This window comes from Anomalospiza imberbis, chromosome 1 (assembly GCF_031753505.1).
Source record: "Anomalospiza imberbis isolate Cuckoo-Finch-1a 21T00152 chromosome 1, ASM3175350v1, whole genome shotgun sequence".
Classification (NCBI taxonomy): domain Eukaryota; kingdom Metazoa; phylum Chordata; class Aves; order Passeriformes; family Viduidae; genus Anomalospiza; species Anomalospiza imberbis.
In genome coordinates, this window is record NC_089681.1 from 135,364,693 (window position 1) to 135,388,911 (window position 24,219).

Below are 24,219 nucleotides of genomic sequence, written 5' to 3' on the forward strand. Positions count from 1 at the left end.
GCAGTTCTTGCATCTTTTTTCACAGTGTAAGCTTCCTGATAAATACTGACCTTGAGATCTTTTGTACTGCCTTTTCTTAAAGTCTTTGATAAGGGTAAAGAACTCAATGGCTTTCGATTTGCAAAAAAGATAATAACCACTTGATGAATTTTAAAAAGCAAATAATTAACTTAGCCAGACCTTATATAGGCTGGAGTTTTGGTCCAAACTACTAATGGCAGGAGTCTTGAGGATCTCTGAAGTAAAGTTTTTGTCACAAAATTACTACAAATCTGAATGAAGGAAAGACTTCAACAAGATTGGTTTGCTTATGGAGAAAATTGTCTGAGGAGCTGACCTCATTTTTCACTGAGTGAGGGATGTGGTTATTTAAACATATCTGTCAGGAGGAAAGTATTGAAATGGCTATGTTAACCATCCAATAGCAGACTTGAAAAGAGATGGCTTTGTGCCTATCCCAAGGACTTGGGATTTTCAGAACTTTAGGCATCTAAAAGTGATGTAACTAGGTATCTAAAAGTGATGTAACTTTAAGCCCAAGTAGTTGGCAAAGAGGAGACATTAAAGTGTTCAAGCTTGGATGGGACTTTCAGCAACCTGGTCTAGTGGAAGATGTACCTGCCCATGTCTCCAGGGTGGAATGAGATAATCTCTAAGGTCCCTTCCAAACCTAACCATTATGTGACATATCACTGCTAGTTGTCTGGGGACAGATTAATGGACTTTTTATTTCATGGCTTACGGTGTGCTCTGTAGCAGCTCTGTCTCACTAGAGTTTGACAGTGGAGTGTCAGACATTTCACTGGCACTCTGTAGTTCTGCTAATCTCAGCAGGATTCGTGGGGGTATTAGTGCAGTAAGTGGTTTATCAGAAGAGATAATTAGCACAAAGCAGATGAGGATTTAATAAATAAGGAGACTTGGTCTGCATCACTGAAACCTAGTTACGTGACATGGAAAATCCCCTTGTTGAGCCGTCTTACCTCTCAACTCCCCAGTGCTTAATACATCCATCAGCACACATTCAGGATGGGCAAATTCTGTTGAGGAGTGGCCATTTCTGATGAGACCTACCTGGATGATATGGTGATATAAATAAAAGCACTTCAAAAAGCAACACAAACACACACACAGGGAGAAGCTTCAATATCTCCTGCAATGGAAGCTGGGAGGCAGTTGGAACAGATGCAGGCAGCAGGGCAGTGAGCTGGGGAGCAAGGAGGCACTGCAGAAAAGCAAAGCTCAGCTGGTCTGTCAAAAGACTCCAGCTGCAGTTCTTGGAACTGGCTGCAGGCAGAGAAAGCTTTTTGTTCTATAATCCACCAGGAAATTGAGCTTTTCTCAGGTGGGAATTTAGACTTGCAAGTGAAAGGAGAAAATAAAACCTATGAATAGCATGAAAAATGTCAGAATCCTTGTCTACATTTAAAGAAATAACATTGTTTGCTCACTACAGATTGGCTTACCCACAGATTGGCAGAAAAAGCTACTTCAAATGAATAAATTTTCATCAAAGCAAATAATATTTTTAGACCTTTTCTATGTTATTAAATATGCAAGAATATGTTAGTCCAGTGCTGCTTACATGGGAGTGAGTGAGTGAATGAGTGGTTCTGATTGCAGTGGGAAATCTATTGTTGTCCTGTAGCCTCCCAATACCCAGAGCCTTTCCTTGAACTGCATGTGATTTCCCTCCCACCTTCCTCAGTCTGCTCAAACTCCTGGAAATTATGTCAGTGTTTATCCAGAAAGGGAACTTTCATTCAAGCACTGTAGGATTACCTTTATATGTGTAGCATTAAAACTAATAATCTAGAAAACCACTGTGCAGAGTAGGTTAGCATTAAGCATGACACGTCTCTTTGCTTACTATAGGTAGATTTTACCAGGCACTGAAGTAAAATACATCTTTCCAGCTTGTTATTCTAGCCATACGTTATAAATTTATATTGCATTAATTTCCCACAATAGCAAATCACTGTAAAACTCTAGGGAAGATGTGAAGGAAACTCTACTTTCAAAATCACATTTTTGAAAGTAAATACAATTTGTTGCAGAAAATGTTTCTGCAGCAGAAACATTGCAGAAAATGTTTCAGAAACAGCATTGCTTCTCCCATTAATCAATACACAAAATTATCTGATTGAGAAGTTTTACTGTACCATTAAGATATCCTCACATATTAATATTGTCATTTATTAAACACAGACCTCCAGGTAAGGATTTGAAATCAGGTACACCTCCAGTACAGGGGAAACAATTCTGCAGCATGATCTCCCTCTCTGTGTTTCCAGTACTATTGGTACCTGTACTTTACCTTGTAACTATGATACCATTAGTGGCCTCAGTGTGCAGACCAGCCTTCACAGAATCACAGAGTGGCTCCGGTTGGAAGGGACCACAGTGGACACCTGGTTCAGCCTCCCTGCTCAAGCAGGGTCATCCCTGTGCTCTAGCGCATTGCACAGGATTGCATCCAGATGGTTCTTGGATATCTCCAATGAGGGAAACTCCACAGCCTCTCTGGGCAACCTGTTCCAGAGTGTGATCACCTGCATAGTGAAGAATTTATTTCTTCTGTTCAGGTGGAACTTTCTGTGCATCAGTTTCTGCTCGTTGCCTCTTGTCCTCTTGCTTGGCACTACTGAGGAGAGCCTGGATCCATCCTCTTGATACTCTTGATACCCACCCTTCAGATACTGACAGACACCGATGAGGCCCCTTCTCATCATCTCTTCTCAAGGCTGAGCAGGCCCATCTCCCTCAGCCTTTCCTCATAAAAGAGATGCTCCAGTCCCTCAATCATCTTTGCAACCCTCATCTGGACCCACTCCCAGAGCTCCATGTGTCTCTTGTACAGAGGAGCCCAGAACTGGACACAGCACTCCAGATGTGGCCTCACCAGGGCTGAGCAGAGGGGCAGGATCACCTTCCTCAGCCTGCTGGCAAGCTCTTCCTAATGCACCCCAGGACACCAATGGCATTCTTGGCCACAAAGGCACACTTGTGCTCTGTTACCCCTTACAAAATCCAGTGCATTTGGATGGGTTAGTCAATTCTTCTAAGCATTTATTGTCTTTCATGGCAGTGTTCTTGACATGTATTTGCTATTACGAATTTCTTTTCTGAAATAAGAAATGTGGGAGATTTCATGTTTATACTGTAAGGTGTTGCATGCGTAGTGTGAAGGAATTGAGATAAATTGATGGCTGGCAGCGATATGTGGCCAAGTTTGCTGGCTACACACAAGATGGGGGCTCTCAGAAGTATCCATTCACCCACATAATTGCCAAAACTTAATTTTCTAGTTGTTGTATATTTTCACTGGATAGGACATGATGCATATGATGCGGGTCTTGCCCTGCTGTTGTCGGGCTGTTGACATGGCATGCCTCTCAGTCCAGGTTTGCTCAGGTTTAGTGTGGTCAGAATCAATAAAGCAAAAGATCGTCCCAAAAGAGTATTCTCTTCAGTGGTACACTTCTAGTTTGTTCTCTGTTAAGGTCTTGAGAAATCACTTGGGAAGCAAACAATGACTAATTTGGACACTTTCAGCTGGGAAGTTGTTTAGAAAGCTGTTCATTTCTCAGTTGGGTTTTATTGTTTCCAGTGAGAGCCAGTAACTCATGGTATGAGTCTATCTAAATATAATTTCTGAGGTCTTGGCCCTTAAGTGTTGATATTCTTTATTCAGTCATCTTTCCTATTGTGGAAATTATACCTGCACTCAGTATATGTGTATCTGTATGTGTCTGTGTATCGAGTGTGAAGTGTAGGTACTCTTTTGTACTGACATGGTGCCATACATGTCCCACTGGTACCTTTTCACTTTTAGGAGAATCACATCAGTTTACTAACTCAAAGTGACTAGTGGCATATTCAGTGTTAGTCCAGAAAAGTAGGTAGGACAAAATCCCTGCACTGTAGGAGGGCAATATACTTCCAAAGGGCTTGACCCATTATCTTTCTGATGTAGCTTTTTTATCATAATAAAAATCACCAGTCTGGAACAGAGCAGTTTGACAGAATGCCTCAGTTGAGTCACAAAATGACAGATGCTAGAAATAAACAAACTGTGCCAGGTCATTGCTGTCAAAGCAGGATCCTTCACCTGTAATTCCTGCTGTTTATGCAGTCAGTGGTAGTTTGGGGGCCATCTTTTTGTTGATATGACATGAAAACTTAATATGGTTTTATTTCTTTTCTAAGGTTACACATTGCATCTTAGGATATAACTACAGCAGCAGCCATATGCTTCACTTGATGTTTCCAAGCTGGCAATCCCAGCCAGTCCACTTGCAGCATCACTTCCCTTCCCAGCTGCTGGACTTCCCTTGGCTCTCAGGGTTTGCAACCAAGCCCTCCCCTTCTCCATTTATATGGAGCCAGGTACCCCAAAGAAAATCCTCAGACCATGTAGCTTAATTCTTCCCAGACTTGATGGTGCAGCCAGCAGTTGGGAGTTATGTGCTGTGGTCTCCAGGCAGTTCATTCAGCCTGAACTGCACCTTCTGTTTACTCTGCAAAAGGAATGGCTATTGCATATCAGCTTTAATCCTGGCTGTAACTGTCTGTGAGTCAAAGCTTTGCTTGAAGGCAGCTGTGTCTTCCAGAAAAGCAGGTAAAACACCTTGCACTGTTCTGTCTGATCTGCCTGTAAACAGAGCTGATGACATGTCACTGGAAATGATTTTTCAATTATCCAACAACAGTGCAGAAAAGTGAATTGCATATGCTGAGTGGTTTTAGGTAGGAGTATAGCTAGAAGATGCTGAGGAATATGGTTTTCTCTTCTGCTTTAGATCAGAGACCATACGTCTCAAACAGACCCCTGAGCTTCTACCGGGGCACTGACTGGCACTGCCTGTAATTTTGGCTGTAGATAGGGCAGAAGGAGGAGTCTATCCAGTTTGCCTTACTTGATACTCATAATTAAACTTTAATTTGCTCAGGAACTTGAATCTGCTATGTCTATATTCATAAATTAAGTAGCATCTGAGAACATTCCTGGGCACTGGGACTCCCTCCTCTGTCCTGCTGAATTGTAATGCTGTTCTCTACCAGCTGGCTTCAGTGCCAGGGATGACCCAGATACCAGTAATCAAACACCCTGTGTTTGCTGAGGCAGTCTGGTCTCATACTACAGCAATTCAACTTTTTTACAGTGAACTTTGATTGTATGAGTCAGAGGTATAGGAAAGATAATGACCCTCCAGTCTGGTGAGATGATGTGTCCTTGGGAGAGCAACTCCTGGGCAGTTGTCTCTGCTTTGATACATGTTCAATAATACACAGAAGATGAGAGCAGACAGAGCATGTAAGTCAGTGTTGAGGTGGTGAGCAATGAGGCTTTGGATTCACATTGTGGCAGGAGAATGAGGGAATTGCAACTTGGGAGCTTGTGTTCTGCTTGACTGCTTTTATACCACAACCTCTGAAAAGGAGATTTGCAGCATTACTGATCTAATGCAACTTTCTTTACAGCTTTTCAGAAAAAGAGTGTTTGAGAAAAGAAGCGTAAAGGTTGGCTTACATTTAAGCCTACAAGTCCAAGGTAGAAATTATTGTGGTGGAGGATGCTTATTTTTGTGAAAAAGAGGAGAAAAAAAGAAATGTGAATTGATCTAAATTGGAGAGGGTTTGACTGCTGTATTGCAAAATATTATTTGTTTCATTGTGCTTAGGTAAATAATGTAACAGCAGCCCACACATCTCCCTTAGAAAGCTGTCTCACAGGCAGCAGTTAATGAACTAGTAATGAAAAAAAATCTAATGGGTTCTGCCTTATTATGCCCAAAATAGGCTCACATGTTGACTTTCAGCAGAATCATCAAGAATTTACTTTGGAGCCAAAATACAAAAAGTTTCTAATAGTTCTCAGCTGGTTTGTGTGATTTCTCTAATAATTCAACATTCATAAAAATGTGCAATGAGATTTTTCTCAAATGACAAATTATAGCTGTGAAATTTTCCAGTTAATTACAAAAATAATACATTTTTCTTCCCTTCAGAGAAGCTAACTATTTACCAGCATTCACAACCGGGAGAAGGAAAGCCTTTGCTTCCAGATTTTAGAAAAAAATCAGGAATTTAGTGTTTAGAAAATGAGGGTTCACCAGTGCTGCCCTGAAACAGTAGTGCTGTGGCTGAGCAATGCAGAGGGAAGTAGCCTGCCTTGCCTCTGTGGAGTTTTCTGTCTCTCCTGGATGAAGTCTTTGGGAGTCTGCTTCCAACATAAAGCACTTAGCATCTGTAAAGGGAGAGCAGAACATCTAACAGACAGGGGAAGATCAAAATCTGTGACTCCCTGTGGAGTGACTGTTGGGAGGGAAACAGCTGAATAATGTTGAACATATTCAGATCTCTGATTTCACCTAATGCACACTGTGAAGGCTGTGTTCGTAGTCAAATGCTGATTCATTGTTATGGATGTGGAAAACCTTTTGTGCTTCTTCCTTTAAGACACTGCTGTATTAGTTGTTTGAGAGGCAGCACTGCTTCTGCCTTTTCTCAGACAAATATAAGCATAAATGTTAATCTGAAGTGTGATTTTGTATTGCTGAAAAGGCAGGCCTGGTTGTAGAAGGTCTTGGGAGGTGGCTTGATGCTTGGTACACTGAAATAATTTAAGAGCTGATAAGAGCATTTAATAAATAAAATATAGGAAAAAAATAATCATGATACTGAAACCTCAATGAAAATTTGTCTCTTCTTATATATACTGGACATGCTCATGCTCAGGAGTCAGGAACCACTGAGGTTTTGAGGACAAAATCACTGAAACAGTTGAACTCTCTGCTTTGAAAGACTCCTCACCCCAGTGTCTAAAACAGCCTTTAAACTTCAGCTCTTCTGCTTCTAACAGTCTGGGTACATAAAAACTTCCATGATAGCCTTTCCTCAGTGCTCAACCTTGTTAGCTTAGCAGGGCCAAGGCAGGAGTGCTGCAATGCTCCCAGAAGATGCTTCTGGCAGATCCCATGGTGCAGGCAGCACAGAGAGATATTTTGTGCTACATGAAGAATCAAACTACTCCTTCTTCCCAAGGGGATTTCCTTAAATTTCGGTTGTTCTCATGCTCCTAAGAGGAACTTTTTCTGCATTGGCAGGTGGTGATGGATAGAAAATGCAGGTGCTATTTCCTTCAACAGTTCTTGTGGGAGTAAATTTATCCTGATAATAAGTGCAATAATTTTTAAAGTGTTAGATGTTCAATAGCTGTTATGTGGTATAAGTTCTTGATGTGTGCTGTGGCTTTTCTTATGTTGGTTCTGTCCTAGCTCAAAAAACATGTTGTTGCCTCTAAACAAATCCAACCCCATTTAATTAGCAAAGTGCCTTCCATAGTTATTTCTATGATGAGTAGGTTATTGTCTCAGGAGCATCAAACTCAGTGGGAAAAAAATCTAAGTGTTAATTTGTTCTCTGGAAATAGCAAGATTGGTGATGAGCAGACAGCATCAAAGCAGAATAAAATCTCACATACATGATTGCTGGCTTATGGAAATGACCTTTCATCTTTCAAAGACCGAAGTCTTCCACTGGGAGATGGAATGTACAAAACAGCTTGACAAGACAACCTGTTAATGTGTGTCTCTAACATAAGCATAGCTAATATTTTCTATTATTGCTACGTAACACACTCTGGGCAGCAATCAGTTCCATTTAAATATGATTAATATGAAAGTAATAATGTTCCAAATTTCATTCTTGTACATACTGTCAGAGGAAAGACTGTTGATTTGTTTTTTAAATAATCTGGTACTGAAATAAAATGAAAGTCTAATTTCTATGACACTACTACTGCTCTTAATTCTGCACTGTCTGAATTTTTCAGGGTTTTGAAGGTATTCCTGTCCCGAACGGCTCAGCGTATTCCATATATGACAGGTGGGAGAGTGATGAGGATGCTGTCTGTTATTCTTCTGGTAGTCTTTTGGTTTCTCATTGGCTGGACTTCTGCAATAACCCAAAATTTGGAGAGAAACATTCCACTCATTGGTCAAGGGCAAACATCTGACCATCTGATCTTCAATATGTGCCTCATAGACCGCTGGGATTACATGATGGCTGTTGGTAGGTTAATTTTCTAGCTTGTCTTTAATTTCTATAATAAAGCTTGGTTACCTTTTAATTTTTCTTCTTTTAGAATATCTTAAAGTTTTGTCAGACTGCCTAATATGTGAGAAATACAGCAGTAAAATATCAGCATATAGGTTTTTTAAATGGGGTGAGAAGTAAAACAAAATATGCTAACACTTCTATGACTTTCAAAGGTTTGTAACTTGGATTGTAGTAGCAAAGTGATGGATGCTCAAGACATTTCATCTTTAAAGGCAGAAGGAAGAAGTAGCTCTTCTACTATTGGAGCTTTTCAATGGTTCTTCTACTATTGAAGTGAGAAATTGTGACTAATTTAATCAAGGCTTTTTGATTTTGCACCACAGAACTGGGCAGTGTTCTTGTGTGAGAAGGGAATGAACTTCTAACACTCATTCATAACCTTGCAGAAATTGGTATCAAAGTACAGGGAACAGGAAATGAACATCAAATGTGCCAACTTGATGTATTTGTTAGATGTGCTTTCAGTGCATGGAATAGGCAGGAGCTAAAAATGACACCCTGCAGAAGTCATATAAAGCAGAGAAAGGATTAGTAATTGTTTCCTTAACTCTGTAAGAAACAGTGTGTTCCCTGTGCCCGGGTTCAGCTAAAGAGTGTGATGTGCTTTCTCCCACACAGTGCTTCCACCTAGAGCCAGTGTTGTTTGTACAGCCCAGGCTAGCCCGGGCTAGCCACCCACTGTCTCAAATACTTCAGTGTTTTGAAATATGAAATAAATTCCTACTTTTCTGCCCTTTCCCTGCATCTCTCATGGACATCCCACCAACAGAGCTCTGCTACTGAGGATTAGGGAGAGGTAATGGTGGTTTCTCCACATGAGAGTGCAGATGAGATGGACAGAAGTGTTTTCTCTGAGACTGGTGTACAGAAAGTCAGTGTATGACAAAACACTGCTGCCATCTTCACAGAGGAGCTTCCATGGCTCCAAGGTGCCCCTGTGCTCTGCTTTCCTCTCCTGTCTGTAAGATCTCAGAGGCAGTCTGGCACAGGGGTACCCCATCTGTCAATATGCTCACCAGTAAGCCATGCAGAGAAGAGCAGAAAGGAGCATGTTTTGAAGTGCATCTCAATTTGGGTCCTTTTTGGTCCTTTTTGCCGTAATGGAATAGTAGTATTGGCAGAGATGTCGTAAAATTAACAAAAAATAAGTAAATGTGAAACACTTGATGATGTCATCTGCACTAACCCATTTTGGATCAAAATTTCGGTGCATTTGACAGTGTAGTTTTATTAATATTTTGATAGTGGTGGCTTTTGCATAATGGCAACAAATGTTTTTAGTCTCTGGGTTTTATAATTCTGGTGGTGTAGGGATTAATTCAGATCTTAATACCCAATTCTGATCAATTGTATATTTTGGCAAAAAATTATGTAAGTTGCTGTCTGCCAAGTTTTGAAAAAAAGTAAGGATTTTTTTTAAAGTATGTTTACATTTAGAATAGTTTTTAATGTGTTTCAAAATACACTCGGGGTAGTAGAAGCAAAGTGAGCTCTCGAGCCTGGAAAATAGGGCAGAATTTCTTTTGTTCAGTCATTTTGTCTTCTTACCCACACTACCCCATACACAGAATTATGCAATTCTTCAGCAAACTATGCAGTCATATTAGTGGTACCAGGAGATGTGCACCTACAAGATTGTAATAACGTGTGGGGTCTATATATATATATATTTATATGTGTGTATCTGTGTGTGCATGTGACTTCAAGATTTTTATTGCTAATAGTGGCCTGAAAAGCTTACAATTAATAGGAACTAGTCCCAAACTAAAGATACTCCATCTCAGAAATGTGTCAGAAGCAATATCCTTAGCACAGAATTCCTTTTATTCCTATGGCAGCAGCCTAGCAAAATATAATATTTAACAAATTAATTGATAGATTCTGCTATTTGATTTCAAATGCTAAAATAAAAATGGTGGATGGTAATTTATTAAAGGCTTGTTATTTAATTTAATTTTTTCAGTCACATTATTTTATATAAATCTAGTGAGTGCTTTGCAATATATTCTGTCATTTGTAGCCCTTGCTGGAATATTTCCCTATTTCACTTGGCTGTCAACACTTCACTGAAATGCAGACAGGAAATTTTCAAGGTCACAGATTAGTGAAGTGAGAATTAACAAGGCTCTGCTAGAAAGTCATAATGAGATGAATCCTTTATGCTACCAGAGATTATTGGAATTGGGATTTATGAAGCATTTCCCATACTAATCATGCTACTTAGACTCTATCTCCGGAGACTATTATTACAGTGAATGTTTTATATTTACATTTCCATTAAGTCTAAGAGGATGCTCTGTGAGAGATGTAGGGACTTATACACAATGGTTATCACTGTTTCTAGCATTGCCTCTGTACGCTGTGATATGCTGATGAGAAAAATTAGCATTCAGTAAATCTTACTTTATCTACATAATGTAATGTAAGTTGCTGTGTATTTTCCTTTGGGTTTGTAAGTTAGAGTGTATTTTCCTTAGGGTTGCATACTTGTGGGTAGCTTATTTGTTACTTGCCTTGTTCTTTTATTTCCTGTGTGTTAGTTTCTGCATCCCTTTCAAGGTCAGGGCTTCTGTCTCATTGAAAAGCCATGGCATGGTTGACAGTCTGAGATTACAGAGAAAGACCTGAGGCCTTGAAAATACTCACCCACAAAGCCTTTTTCCTATGGCCTAAATATATTCTATACCTCTACCTGTCACAGTCAGATTTTGACTTAGAAACAACTCCAAGTGATAAACTTCTGCTGCCTCAGGGCTTGCAGTTTCACAAATCAAACTACTATTCTTTATCCTGAGAGGAAAACATCCTATAAGTGTAACCGATATTGTACCAGGATTTAAAAGAGCTTCCCAGAAACTGGAAAAAGAGACAGTATAATAAGTTTAATGAACAAAGCCCCAGGGAGGAGCCAAAGGCAGGCAGAGAGATAAACATGCATGCACAAGCACAAACAAAAAGCAGAGGAGAAATATTGACAGGTGGATGTTCCTGACTTCAACAGGGCCAGTTTCACCCCAAATGGGTAGGCAAGTTTTTAAAAGTCCCCCATACATTCTGTGTGTGTTTTTCAGTTTTTATTTAGACCAGAAGTGAATGACAGGTATTTTTATACATATATATATATATAAATACAAGGAGATGTATTTCCCCTGCACCTGTTTGGTTTCTGGCTGGCAGGAGCAGTGCTGCTCCACTGCTCTGAGCTGCTGATGTGGCCCACACATGTGCAGGTCATGCTTTGGGTCTTGGGCATCAGGAGGGTTTCAAATATGAAACTTCCTCATAATTACTGCACGCTCTCAGCCAAGAAAAGGAACAAAATGAGTATTTTTGGATTGTTCCCAGAAGAACTCCCTACCACTGTTCATTTGTTGATATTTAACATACATAATCTTTGCATCTAAAGAGGGCATGAGGTGCTACGACAGGTTCTGACAAACTGGGCATCAAGACTGCCTGTACAGTTTTGAGCTAGGGCATTGTAATACATCCTTATGAGGCCCTTTTATTAAATTTTCTACAGGCCCTCTGCTGCATTCAATGAATGAGTGATTATTATTTCTTATTGTTATCCCCATTTGATGTGGCCCTATGCCATATTTGGGGTGTGTTGTTCAGAGCATGCAATGAATAAAGAACTGTTCATTTCCAAATGGGCATTTTTAAACATGTTCCCCTTAGCATCAGTGTACAAAGATTAAAGCCAAAATTATCCATTTTCAGTGTCTGTCCTGAGACATTGAGGGACTGGTTTTTCAGAGTACTGTTTATAGCCTCCTCTGTGGAAAGCACAACCAGGAGCTGCTTAGAATTCAGCACTGGTGTGGATCTGGCTTCATTTCTCACATTAGATACTCAAAAAATATATCCTGTAAAAATAGTGATCGCTTGTGAAAAGCTTATTTTAAGTGATAAGGCCAGGGCTGTATAAAATGTTTGCAGCAGAAATAGAAAAAGAACAGTGTTTTACAAAGTACCTTCAGCTCTGTCTCTTTCCTGCTTGTAAACCACTCCTCCTGCCACCCTGTACACCTCTTCAGCAGTCCTTCCACAGTCTGCATCATCAGCACGGTGTGCAGTTTTATGGCACTCATGTCTAGGATAAGGTAAATCTGGAAGAGGATGAGGGGCAGCACCAAAGATGGGGAGTGCTGCTGGAGCCCCCAGGTTTAGCAGTTTGGGTTGCATTAACCCCTTCAGTAACGTTACTTTTTCTTGTTACCTGTTACATGCTAAGGGAAATCCCATATCCTTTACTTAGGCATGATTTCTACAAAATATTTCTGCTCAGGAAACCATGTTTATGTTGCCTGGGCCACATGTTTGTGCATTGGTGAATGCCATGTTTAGTTGCTTCTGCAAGTCCCCTGTGGTTTGGGAGAGGCTGGAAGATGTTCTGACTTCCTCTTGTCTTTGCACCACTCTTTTTGGAGTCCACCACTGGTACTGCTCCAAATCTTTCCAACACTTTAAGTACCTTGGATGCCATTGGCATTTGCTTGCATCCTTTTTAAGATGTGAGAGAAGAGGCCCCACACTCAGCTGGTTTTCAGCTGATCCAGTTGTCCCTCTTTCATCCACACACAAGTGAAGAGATTGATGGGGCACATGGTGACAAGAAGAGTGTCCACCTGACTTTAGTAACAACAGTGAGCTATGGAAATTCATGAGGCAGGACAGCCTTAATTCTAGAGGAAGTAAGAAAATGCTTGAGTATAAGGGCTAAAAGAAGTGCAGAAATGAGAGGAGCTCCTAGAGACCTGAGACTGGCATGTGTTTAGTGCAGTGAAGCTCCTAGGTCTGTTGCTCACACTCAAGTCAGTGAATATGTCTCCACTGCCAGCAGAAGCCACCTCTAGGGTACCCTGAAGCCATGGTCTGCATGGCCCTTGCATCACTTTGAGTAGACCTGCAAGGCAGTCTCGTGATGGTGTGGGGGACAGAGTATGCTGTGCCTCTCACCAACCCAAGGACCCCACTCTTCTCTCTCAGCCTTCACAGACACAGGCCATGGAAGTTCTGGGAGGAAAAAAAGTCTGATTCTGGCACCATCAATTCTTTTACCACAAATAGCTCTCTTTATTGCTGTGCATAGCTAATTGAAATGATGCTGAGATATGGTGGGAGACAGATAAACCTCTGGTAATTTATAATTTGCTAGGAATAACACTAAAGACTTGTAATCACAGTTCATTGAAATATATGAAAATCCTTTCAGCTGAAGAAAAAAGCTTCTCCTATGACATGGTGCAACTCTCCAGGTGGGGAGATTGGACACAGCGATGCAGAAAGAGATTGAGTTGGCTGGCAACACAGGAGCAATTGAGGACACAATTTTTTTCCAGTTTTAAAATGGTGCATGCTCAGCTCCAGCTGGCACCCTGAGTGAATGAACGGATGGAAGAGCTGCACTTCCAGATCCATAGCTCACTTCATTTCAGTAAACGGGATTTAAAATGTAGTGAAGTGTGGTAGAGAAATAGATGAGTCGTCGTAGCTGTGTTACGGATGTAAGTAGAGTGGTAATAAGTAATTAGAGTTTAAAACCTGGGGAAAATGGTATAATTGTTGGAACAGTACTATTTTACCAAGAGTGTAGAGTTCAGAATACCAACTGAACTTAGGCAATTCACAGCTTTAATGTCACCATCCCTGGGGAGCAGTGGCCTGGTTTTGGCCTGTAGTCGTGCTTTTTAAACAAGTGTGGTCAGACATAAAGCTCCATAGAGAGCCATGAAAATGGGCTGTAATTTTTCAGAGCTGTATTCTTTTTGCAAGTAGCTCCTGGACAGCAGAATGCAAGTGAGCACAGGAATGGGTGTTCTGGCTCCAGAGAGCCCACAGCCGTCTTTACCAAGGGGCTGGCATGAAGAAGAGAATGAAGAGAAAGGCATTTCTGCCAGGGTAGAGGGCTGAGAAGCAACCAGGACAGTCTGAAATAATTCACATTCCTCTCCTGACCATGGCAGGAAGGAAACCCACAGTTTAGGACTTAAGCTCTTTACAAATATGGGAAAATTTATTTCCACTGTTGTCCTGAATAGCAGGGTGTCATTATCTCCATTTTACACAGGCAGAGCTGAGGCCCAGTGAGATTAGGGTTATATGGTCCATTTAATATGGTTGTCCGTGTTGCAAAGCCTTTGGCTCAGTTACAAAGCTTAGTCAAATATATTTGCAACATTTGTATGGTCTCACTGGCTACAAATACAGCCCTGCATGCTTATTTTTGCTTCAAATCGCAGCAAAAATGTGTACGAGGCACCCAAATAGCAAAAAAAAAGCTCACACTTTGCAAAAAATGAGGACCTCTGCAAAGTTTGGATTGAATGGAGACCTCAAATGCATTTATTTTCATATTCATAGAATATGAGAATACAAGCCTGAGGCACAAGCAGAGTTAGAAGTCAGTTGTGCATGTGTGCTAGACCACTTTCCCCCCTTGCAGTCTTTCCTGTCGTTCATTAGACATCCAAAAGTCATTTGCAACAAATTGCAGAGCCTTCTTCATCAGGCAGCCTTGATTAGGTGAAGTACAGACATCTGCATAGCAGGAGTGAAAGCAGCAATGGATTAATGTGGGGATTTGCTTCTGCACAGAGCAACACAGACCTCTGCATGCTTAGCAAAACCTGGAAAATACATTAACCCAGATATTTTGAGAAATTTGATAAAGTCAGTAATAACAACCCTAAGTCCATCCTTTTCTGTAAAGCAGATACATACCATGAAGTGTGGATATATATCACTGTCCTTCATTATCAGAAGATTCAAAATATGAGCACTGGCCTAAAAAGATCTCAAGTGAGTGGACCTGGCACACTCTTCGTTGTAACAGAACGGTGGCACTGGGTGAGTCTGGCCCAGTGTAGTGGATGATCAAGCTAAGTGCTCCAAATTGCTTCATTTTCTAAAAATATAACCAGCATCATGAAGACAAGGAAGAATCCTGATTTTTAAGCACCAATGAATATACTAAGCAGGTTGATCAGATAATGCAAAGACCAGATAAAAGGTTCTGTGGATAAGAAGTAGGTAGTGACTAAGAAGAGAGATATTTAAAGACTAATTCATTTGTGCACATGACATATTGAGGTCACTTTACATTTTCATCTCCTACCTTCCATTCATATCTGCATCCATTTATACCTTTAAAGCAACTGTGCCTTTTCTTAACCTCTTATCTATCAGAGATTTTCTCTCAAATCTGAATGCCTGTTTTGGACAATTACTGAGTAACTACTGCAAGGTTTTTTCAGAGCTCGTTTATGTTTTATTGTTTTGACTCTGCATTTTCTGTCCAGAGAACAGTTGACAGCTCTCTCTCCTAGGAATTTCCATAACTTTTTTTGGAAGGGGAAAGGAAGATTTTTTGGACTTTGTGCTTAATATGTGGAATGGGATAATTTATAAGCCTTGTGCTAAATCATAGGAACAAGATCATGTGTTTTGAGCCTTGAGTTTGCTCTTGATATGTATGCAGTATGCTAAGATATTCCTTTAGTGGTCAGAAAGTCACTTTTCCACACAAGACTTCTAGTGGAAAATTATTCAGCAAGACAAATAGGAATTTCATATCACATTTCACAGATTTTGACTATTAAAGATATTTGGTGCAAAGGAGTCACTAGTGTCCCATAAACAATCTAAGAGAGACATTAATTATCTATCTATCTATCTATCTATCTATCTATCTACCTCAATCATTAGTTATATCTTTGTTATTCATTGCAGTACATACAGTAATATGTTACCTTACTATACATTACATAACATATATTACATTATATATATTATATATATTATATATATACATAACATACATTAATATGTTACCTTACTTTATATTGAGAATATAAAAAGGACATGTAGGAAAAAAGTACAGCAAAAATTTATAACACCTTCAGATTTTTGTTGCAAATTGCACTAACCATCTGTAGCTAATTATAGGAAATTGACTTCCCCCCCAAACACAGATTTTACATGATACATTTGATCTGTTTAATTAGTGGTTTAGATAATAAATCGGTTTTCTATCAGTCTGTTTTGTCATTGCTAATGAAATTATTGTAATGTTGGACTTAGCAAGTAAAGGAACTCTGTTATTTTACCTTATGTTTTAAGAGCTCTTCCATGTTTGTGTTCCATACCAGATGTCACAGTAATTATTATCTGCAGACAGGAATGCCAACTCTGCTCTAAATGTAAAGCTTTTCTAAAAGCATTATGCAGTGAATGGTACAAATTACTGTTATGCTCCAGTATATTAATATTTTGAAATTGCTTCTTGTCTTAAGAACTCCTTGTAACTATGATTGTTTAACTGAAAACTGAAATTTTCAGAATTAATCAGATCTGGAGATCAGATGTTACCTGCCTTCCTACTTAGCCCAGCTAATTAAAATGTTTGGGTTTTAAGGCTTTGGGTTTTTTTTTTTTTTTGTTGGTTTTGTTTGTTTGTTTGTTTGTTTGTTTTAATGGAAGTATGGTTTCTTCCTTTTCGGTTGCTCTGTATGCAAAAAAAATTGAAAACCTCAAAACCCACTAATTCAAAATTACAGCAATTTTATTTTTTCTTCTAAAAGTAAGCTAAAGTTATTTGACAATTAGCTCATCTATTCAGTTCTGCTGCTCATGTTGGGGAGCAGGGGAAGTTTGGATGAAAAGCAAAATGTGAGGAAATAGGCATTGTCTAGCATGTTAGAGGAGCCCTGCTGAACAGTGTTCATATGAGAGATTTCCATAGGAGACAGGACAGCAAGATATACTGATCTGGCTTTAGGAGCCTAATTCCAGCAATTTTCTGTTTTTCAATTTCTTTTAAATCATTATGGAGCAATTAAAGCCATAAATTACAGTCATTTGAAGATCAATACATTTCAGTGCCATGGTTCTGCATATGTGAGGCAACTACCTAAAGAAAAAACCCAGACTGCTAAGATTTGTAAAAAACCTTTACTCTTATTTCATTGAAGCCAAATTTGTACTCCACTTGGTCAGGAAAGAGCTCAGGATCAAGATAGCTTTGTAAGTCATTCTGTGCAGGAGTTTTAAGAAACCAGAATGATAGACTTCATTTATAGCATAGCTAATTTTCTAGAAATTAAATGGAAGTAGCAGCCAGTTTGCCCAAGTTTATGAGTAATTTGGGAAAAACATACCTGCATGTGTGCTTTTGTTGAGCTCAAAACCAGGCTGGGACACACAGTCTCAGAAGATTCATACTGAGATTTTTTTCATTTTGACACTCAGTAAGGCCTCAAATCAACTTAGTCAATAGATCAAAAGGCTGATTATTGTTGAGGAAGATCACAAAACCATCAGTATGGATGGATTATGCCCCTTCAGATGTTTGGTTTATGTAACTGGTAAGACTGCTGGGTCTATGAAGGATGTGTTCTAGTAAAATTAGGATCTTGGAGATAGGACATATATTTTTCATTAAGAAATGTGCAAAGTATTGTTCAGAAATCAAACTGAACTCTTGTCATTGCACAGAGAGATCTATGTGACTGAATTAATTTTATCCAGACTTGTCTTTATTTATTTTAGCTGGAATTAATAGCAAAAGTAGAAGTTTCAAAATGGTATAACAATATATTATAGGTAAGTTACAGCAGTCATGGACTCCTAAAAGTGGAGGAACTGGAGGGCGTGTTCTAATGAGCTATCCAGTGCTGACATTATATTTTAGTCTGTTGTTAATGATGGGTTTCACAAGCATTTGTGTCATTACTGAAACCAGACCAGCAATTATTTGCTGACCACTTCCACAGGGTGATGTCACTGATCACCAGGTTTAGTTACAGTATAGAAAATTTGTTGGCAAAAAGAAGCCTGAATAAGAATTCATTTTCTATTATACTGCATTTAATTGTAGTTTCTGTTGCAAAAATTCAACAAGACAAAAGCAGTGTATGAGTAACAATGGGATCACAGTTTCTGAAGCTGGTCTGGAGCAGTGCTGGCAGTGCAGGGGTCTAACATGGAACTGCACATTACTGGGTGATACTCAAACACTTCCAGCCACTTCAACCCAGACTGCAAGGCAAGAGGGACTGGCACCAGCTCTATTCAGAACTGCATGACAGAGCTGTAGGTTTTGTTTCTGGGAGTTTTTTTGAGGAGGTTAGGAAATCATTCGTATCAAAGTCAAAATGATGTCACATGAGGCTGTCCACTGGAAGCTGAAGTCAGTGTACTGCTGGATGCTGATAGATTCTCTAACTGAATAGTTTAGGCTGATACAGACACCCTACTTTTTCTCCTTTCTTCCTTTACTCACTTTTCTCCTAAAAGAAACAAATCATTGCTTTAAGTGCATTAGACCCTCAGAAGTGACTTGTCATATTATGGGTGCCAGCAGAATTAACTGTCTTGAACAGGAGACTTTTTTAAACACAAAATATCTTGTTTTATCTAAGTTATAAACCTTTGAAATGAAAGTGTTGTCTTAAAAAGCATATAGTTTGGTCATAGCACTATATCTGCCTCTGTACAAAGAACCAGAGCTACAATTAAAAATCTTTGTTATTTGAAGTGATGTCAGACTTCTGTAGTACCGATTATAAAAGCAAGACATTTTTAGACACTGTCTCAAAGTTTGTCAATTAAAAAACTGAAATACCATGAATGCAAAGGTTTCTGATGTGGAAAAAGATGTGTGAAATTAAAACCAAATATTTCATGTACAGTGACAATATCCAAAAGAGTTTGACTGCCTATGTATGTACATATATACATGTATATTGTCTTTGCATAGATACTCACACATACAGAAGATACTGTAGTGCTTCAAATTTCCTTCCATCTATAAAACTAATTGCAAATTATTTCTTTTTGTTCTTCTCACAGCTGAATTTTTATTCCTCTTGTGGGGTGTTTATCTCTGCTATGCAGTGCGGACAGTCCCATCAGCATTTCATGAGCCACGTTATATGGCTGTTGCAGTTCACAATGAGCTCATTATCTCTGCTATATTCCATACAATTAGGCAAGTGATCTGTAGATCTAGTAATTAACCATTTATCTTTCAGGTTTCATATGATGCAGCTTAGAGTGGGTGAATGGGATAGGATGCATAATGGAAGGTCTTATAAATATTTGTTTCTGCAAATTAAGTGCTTACTAAACTTAAAACTGTTCCCATGGGATCCAAGAATATGAAATTTTATAATTAGGGTTTTTTCAGTATAATTAGATAATATTTTCTTAGATCATAGTTCAGTATATATGATAAATTAGGTATAGCAAAACAACTGTCTGTCTTCAGTCATCTACATACCGCTCACTGTTTTGTATCCCTAGAGAAACAGCAGGTAAGAATGTTGGTTTGTATGAATTTTTGCTGATGTGTAACAGATTGGTGAGCTGCAGCTATATGTTAAGATTATTGTATTGGTTTGGGCATGAAGCATAGTGTTTTATATGCTGACATAAAAAAATCGTTACACATATGATGTTGTATCAGTAATATAAAGCCCATGTTTCTTCTAAAATCTATAATAAGCTTTGCATTTCATACTTGTAAATTATTTGGGTAGTAACAAATAAATAAGGCTCTCTGCTAGAGCTTCATGAAAATTTACTAAATCTGGCTTTCCTACAGATTACCCTGTAAAAATGAATCTGTCCTAGAAAATGAAAAAGAGCAAGAAAACATGAGTTTCATCTCATCCTGTAAAAACTCTTAAAACTTTCTTCTGTCATTCTCACAGTCTGCTTCTAACAGACTTTATCGACTAAGATAATTTTGTTTTTTTACATTACTTGATTGACAGAATTCAAATACTCTTCTCTGTTCCTTGGTCTGTCTTGGCACTAACATTTCTCCTTGTCTTCTTGATTTTTGCTTTCATGTTTTTTTCTGAGTAAACATCAGCAAAGCAAATCCTTCATCTCTGTTCCTTCCTGGTGCTCTTTTCTCTTATCATTGTTTTACAGTTCACTGCATTTTTCAGGCATGCCATTTTATTTCCTTCCCTTTCTCCTAACCCTGTATTTCAACACCCACATACACACAAAATCTATACTCCCTAACACAAACGTCTGTAAAGTTATTGTTTAAAATCTTTATTTGATGGCAGCATTTTCCTTTTCATTCCTGATAGATATAAAATTCACTTTGAATACTTTTGAATTTATTAGAACCAATATGAGGCTTCTCAGTCAATTTTTCCCCCCTTAATGTATATTCCTAAACTGTGTGTTGAGCCATATTAGAAGATACAGTTCAGAGGTATTTTTGTAGGCTGCAAGTTTCTTCTAACAACAGAACAGGAGGCAAGTAACCTTGGATGAAAGAAAGGGGAAAAAGGGAAAATGTAGCATTTTAATGCATTCCTTATGAAGGAGACACAAAGAGATTAAGTCTTTAAATTTGTCTTATTGACAATCCTGTGCTTGCAGCCTAAGGTCTGCTGATCCTATTCTTCCTTCTTTTCCTTTTTTTTTAAATGTACATTTTGTATTGATTCTTTCCCATCTGTCTGATATATGCTGGTTTGTTGAAGAAATATTGTGTAGTGTTTATAGATAAGATTGAAAAAAATATACAGGATCCCTCCTGAGATTATGTCCATTTCTGCATGCACAACTCTTAATCCATTTCCTTTTTTTTTTCTTTTTTTTTGCTTCCATCTTTCTTCCCTGCCAAGTTCCGGATGCAACTGAAAGGGTGGAAATGTAAAATTTAGATTTATATGACATACCTGAATTTTCATGAAGTTGAAAATAGTGGAGCCTTGAAGGACACCTACAAGGCAGCCATCCATTTTGAAAACTCCCAAAGCTCATAGAAGATTGATGTGAGCACTAAATAAAACCTTGAAGTGTTTGCATTTTGTTTTACTTTGAAAGTATTCCCATTTCAGAAACAGAGGATTCTGGATTATCTTCAGATCATCATAGTATTAAATTCCTGCATTTCTCTTTCTCTTATATTACTGAGAAACCCAAAATTTATATGGAAAAAAATCTCATTCAAATAGAAATCCTGTCTTTGCTAGGGCTGAATGGCTACTACAAATATGATTTTGCATTCAGAGGCATGGTATGGCATAGATACCTTAATCAGTCAAGGTCTCCAGCATAAAGCAAGCAAAAAGCCCTTCACAGAATCTGAGGATTTGATCTGTTGAAGGTTAGCCACATGCAGTGGCCATCAGGATGTGGGTGCTTTCTCCTGTCTGTCTGATGGATCTGGCTGCTGCTGGCTCCATTGCAGGTTGAGCAAATCCACGTTGAGGCAGTCACACAGCACCTGGCTGGCCACAGGGGTGAGTGCAGGTCCAACACACACAGTCCTGTTCCTCCTCTGCAGCTGGGCCTGGGCTGACACTTTGGGTCTTCCCAGGGGCTGTCACCCACGTGCTGCATGAGGTTTGTTCATCAATTGCACATGCAGCATGCAGAGAGTGGTATCACACATAGCAAAGATTTAATGAGGAGATGGGAGATATATCAGGTACAGGGCTCTGTGATAACTTGCTTACATGTCACTAGCCATTTTATCCCCCCCTTCTACCCCCATCATTTCCCCCATCTACCTTATCCTCTATCTGTCCCAGTCCTTGTCTTCCAAATAAACAACCCACCCTCACAATTTTATTCCTATTGGTCACAGTTTTCCTACATCTGTACTCAAATTTGGCATTTGTGACACCATTATCTAGGTAATCACAATCTTGTCTGCTGTTTATATATGTTTATATGGTTACATCAGTGCCACTGACCTTGCAAGTTCTGCTCCCTCAAAGGTCCTTCAATTACCTGTGAAGTTTGGCCATCTCTCAAATGACTCCCTATTAACCACCTGTGAAATCTTGCCATCCCTTACAGCACTGTCTAAAACTTTTGTTCACTTTTTGCTCTGTTATTTGTTACATCCATCAGTTTCTCATGTCATCTTCATCAGTGCAAATGTGTTGAGTTTGCTAAGTCTCAGGCCTGAGCCTCCTCATGTTCTCTCATGCCCCAAAACAACAGGAAGCCTCTAGGAATTAATTAATTGGAATATTTTGTTGTGTTCATAAAACATTGCATTTACAAAGTATTAAACAAGTAATTATGACTGTATTATTACAGCATGTAAGCCAGCGTTTCATGCCAAACTATTTCTGTTAACAAAAGCTTCTTCAAAATGTGCATCTGTGAACTTGGATAAGTTGCAAATGTCATTTCTATCTGAATGATTTTTGTAAACCTGGAAATTGCAAGCCAGCAGTACATCCGCTCATCCGTTGCACTGCTTACTGCGCCTGTCTTTGGGAGCTCACTAAAGCAGACAAGCCAAGCATGCCTCAGCTTTAACTGCACTGCTTCTTCTACCTCTCCTTTAGAAAGCTCAGCCAGGAGCTGTTTTGTTTGAGAAGTTGAGTCACTCATTTCCAAGCATTCACAGGCTCTTGGATCCCGCAGCAGTGAGCTGGGCGGTCCTGCTCTAAAGAACATTTCTCTGCTCCCTGCTAAAATGCATTTCAGTTCAGTTCTTCCTTGGATGGCTTATCAGCTGTACTCAATAGCTGTGATCTGTGGACATCCTGTGTTTATAAAGTGCACTGCAATTCATCATAGTACATGTGCTTAACCTAAAACCATCCCTTCAGCTCCTTAATGTATGTAAGCTGCCATAACTCAGGCCAAAGCAACGGTGACAGTATACACAAAACAAAAAGACAGCTCAATAGAGTGAGAAATATGGAATAAGCAGTATAATTTAAGGTCTGTTGTTTCTTTTATATTTTGGTTTGTTCATTGGGGTTTTTTTTCAGTTGTTTTGAAATTTTAGTATATATGGAAAGTGTGTGGATGTAATTTTTAGTCTGTATGAAAGCAGTATAGAACACAACCAGTTGTGTTTGGCCATTCAGTGAAAAGAAACCTAAGGAATACTAAAGATATTAAATCTAATGCACTGGAGAAATGCAGTGAATTGCAACCCTGAATTCTATTTTCAGATTCATTCTTTCTTCAAGACTTCAGTCTGACTGGATGCTGATGCTGTTCTTTGCACACACACATCTGACTGTGACAGTCACTGTTGGGTTACTTCTGATCCCTAAGGTATTTGAGTCTGCTGTCTCTTTTCTTTTGCCAAGACAGAGGAAGATAAATGTTGTCATGCAGAAGCATTTCTGTGTAAATCTAGCAGCAACTAATAGAAAAGGAGGATGTAAAATTTGGCTATTTTACCTTGGAAGCTGTATTGTTTTTATTTTTAAAAAGTATATATTTTCAAAGTTTCTTTCAGCTTTCAAAATTCCAGGAGTTTAAAATACTTAAAATGTTGATATGATTAATACAAGAAGGAAAGAATCCTGCCTAATTGTACTTTTTTTAGGTATTTGTATGACTATGTTGCTGCTAGAGTTAGCTGAGGACAAATAATTTAGGCAAGGGCATAGAACCACTGGGATCAGGAGGCTGGACTAGCCATGAGATGGGGAGGTAGGGATTTAAACCAGGCAGTTACAGGCTGAAAAAGGAGAACCCTTTGCAAGTCAGAGGCTAGGACAGACAGATGCTGCACACTGGGAGGAGACATGACCATGGCAGGGAGCCAGGAGCAGTGCTGGGTGCCAAGAGAGGGGTGTGGGGGCACAGAGAGATGGTGATGGCAGGAGTCAGGGAAGAGCACAGACAGGCCCCCAGGCTGCAGCCCAGACACCTCCTGGAAGCCCCAGTGTCATCTCACCAGGGGCAGGAGATCTGCAAGTGGCTCCTCCTGCCCCTAACAACAGTGCCCAGGAATGGAGTGGAACTTCCTTCTTAGGACAGTACCCCAGCAAAAGGAATGACTTTCTAATGGGCTTCAAAATTACTAATCATATTAATCAAAAACTCAAGAGTCAAAAGAGCAGTAGAGGTGAAAGCTACATGTGAAGAAAGAGCATTAAGCAGTTCAGGTTGATAGAATTTTCAGGTTAATGAAGCTGCTATTCCTGCCTTTTTCCTGTGTGTCAGAACAGGGTATGCTGATGACTGTCAAATATATGTACATTGAACAGTCGTCAAAAGGGACCCATTGATGTAGCCTTGTTTTATTTTAAATCACTTTTCTGGACTTTAGCAATAATCTTATATCTTCTATTTTAT

General features: G+C 39.2%; 1 protein-coding gene across 2 annotated transcripts in view; it reads left to right on the forward strand.

Moving 5' to 3' along the window:
• Positions 1 to 24,219, forward strand: part of GPR158 (G protein-coupled receptor 158) — a 189,704-nt gene that overhangs the window by 158,042 nt on the left and 7,443 nt on the right. For both annotated transcript variants that reach the window (XM_068171752.1, XM_068171744.1), the window contains exons 7-9: positions 7,838 to 8,076; positions 18,979 to 19,117; positions 23,082 to 23,187. In XM_068171752.1, the coding sequence (XP_068027853.1) occupies positions 7,838 to 8,076; positions 18,979 to 19,117; positions 23,082 to 23,187 (484 nt within the window). The remainder of the gene's footprint in view (positions 1 to 7,837; positions 8,077 to 18,978; positions 19,118 to 23,081; positions 23,188 to 24,219) is intronic.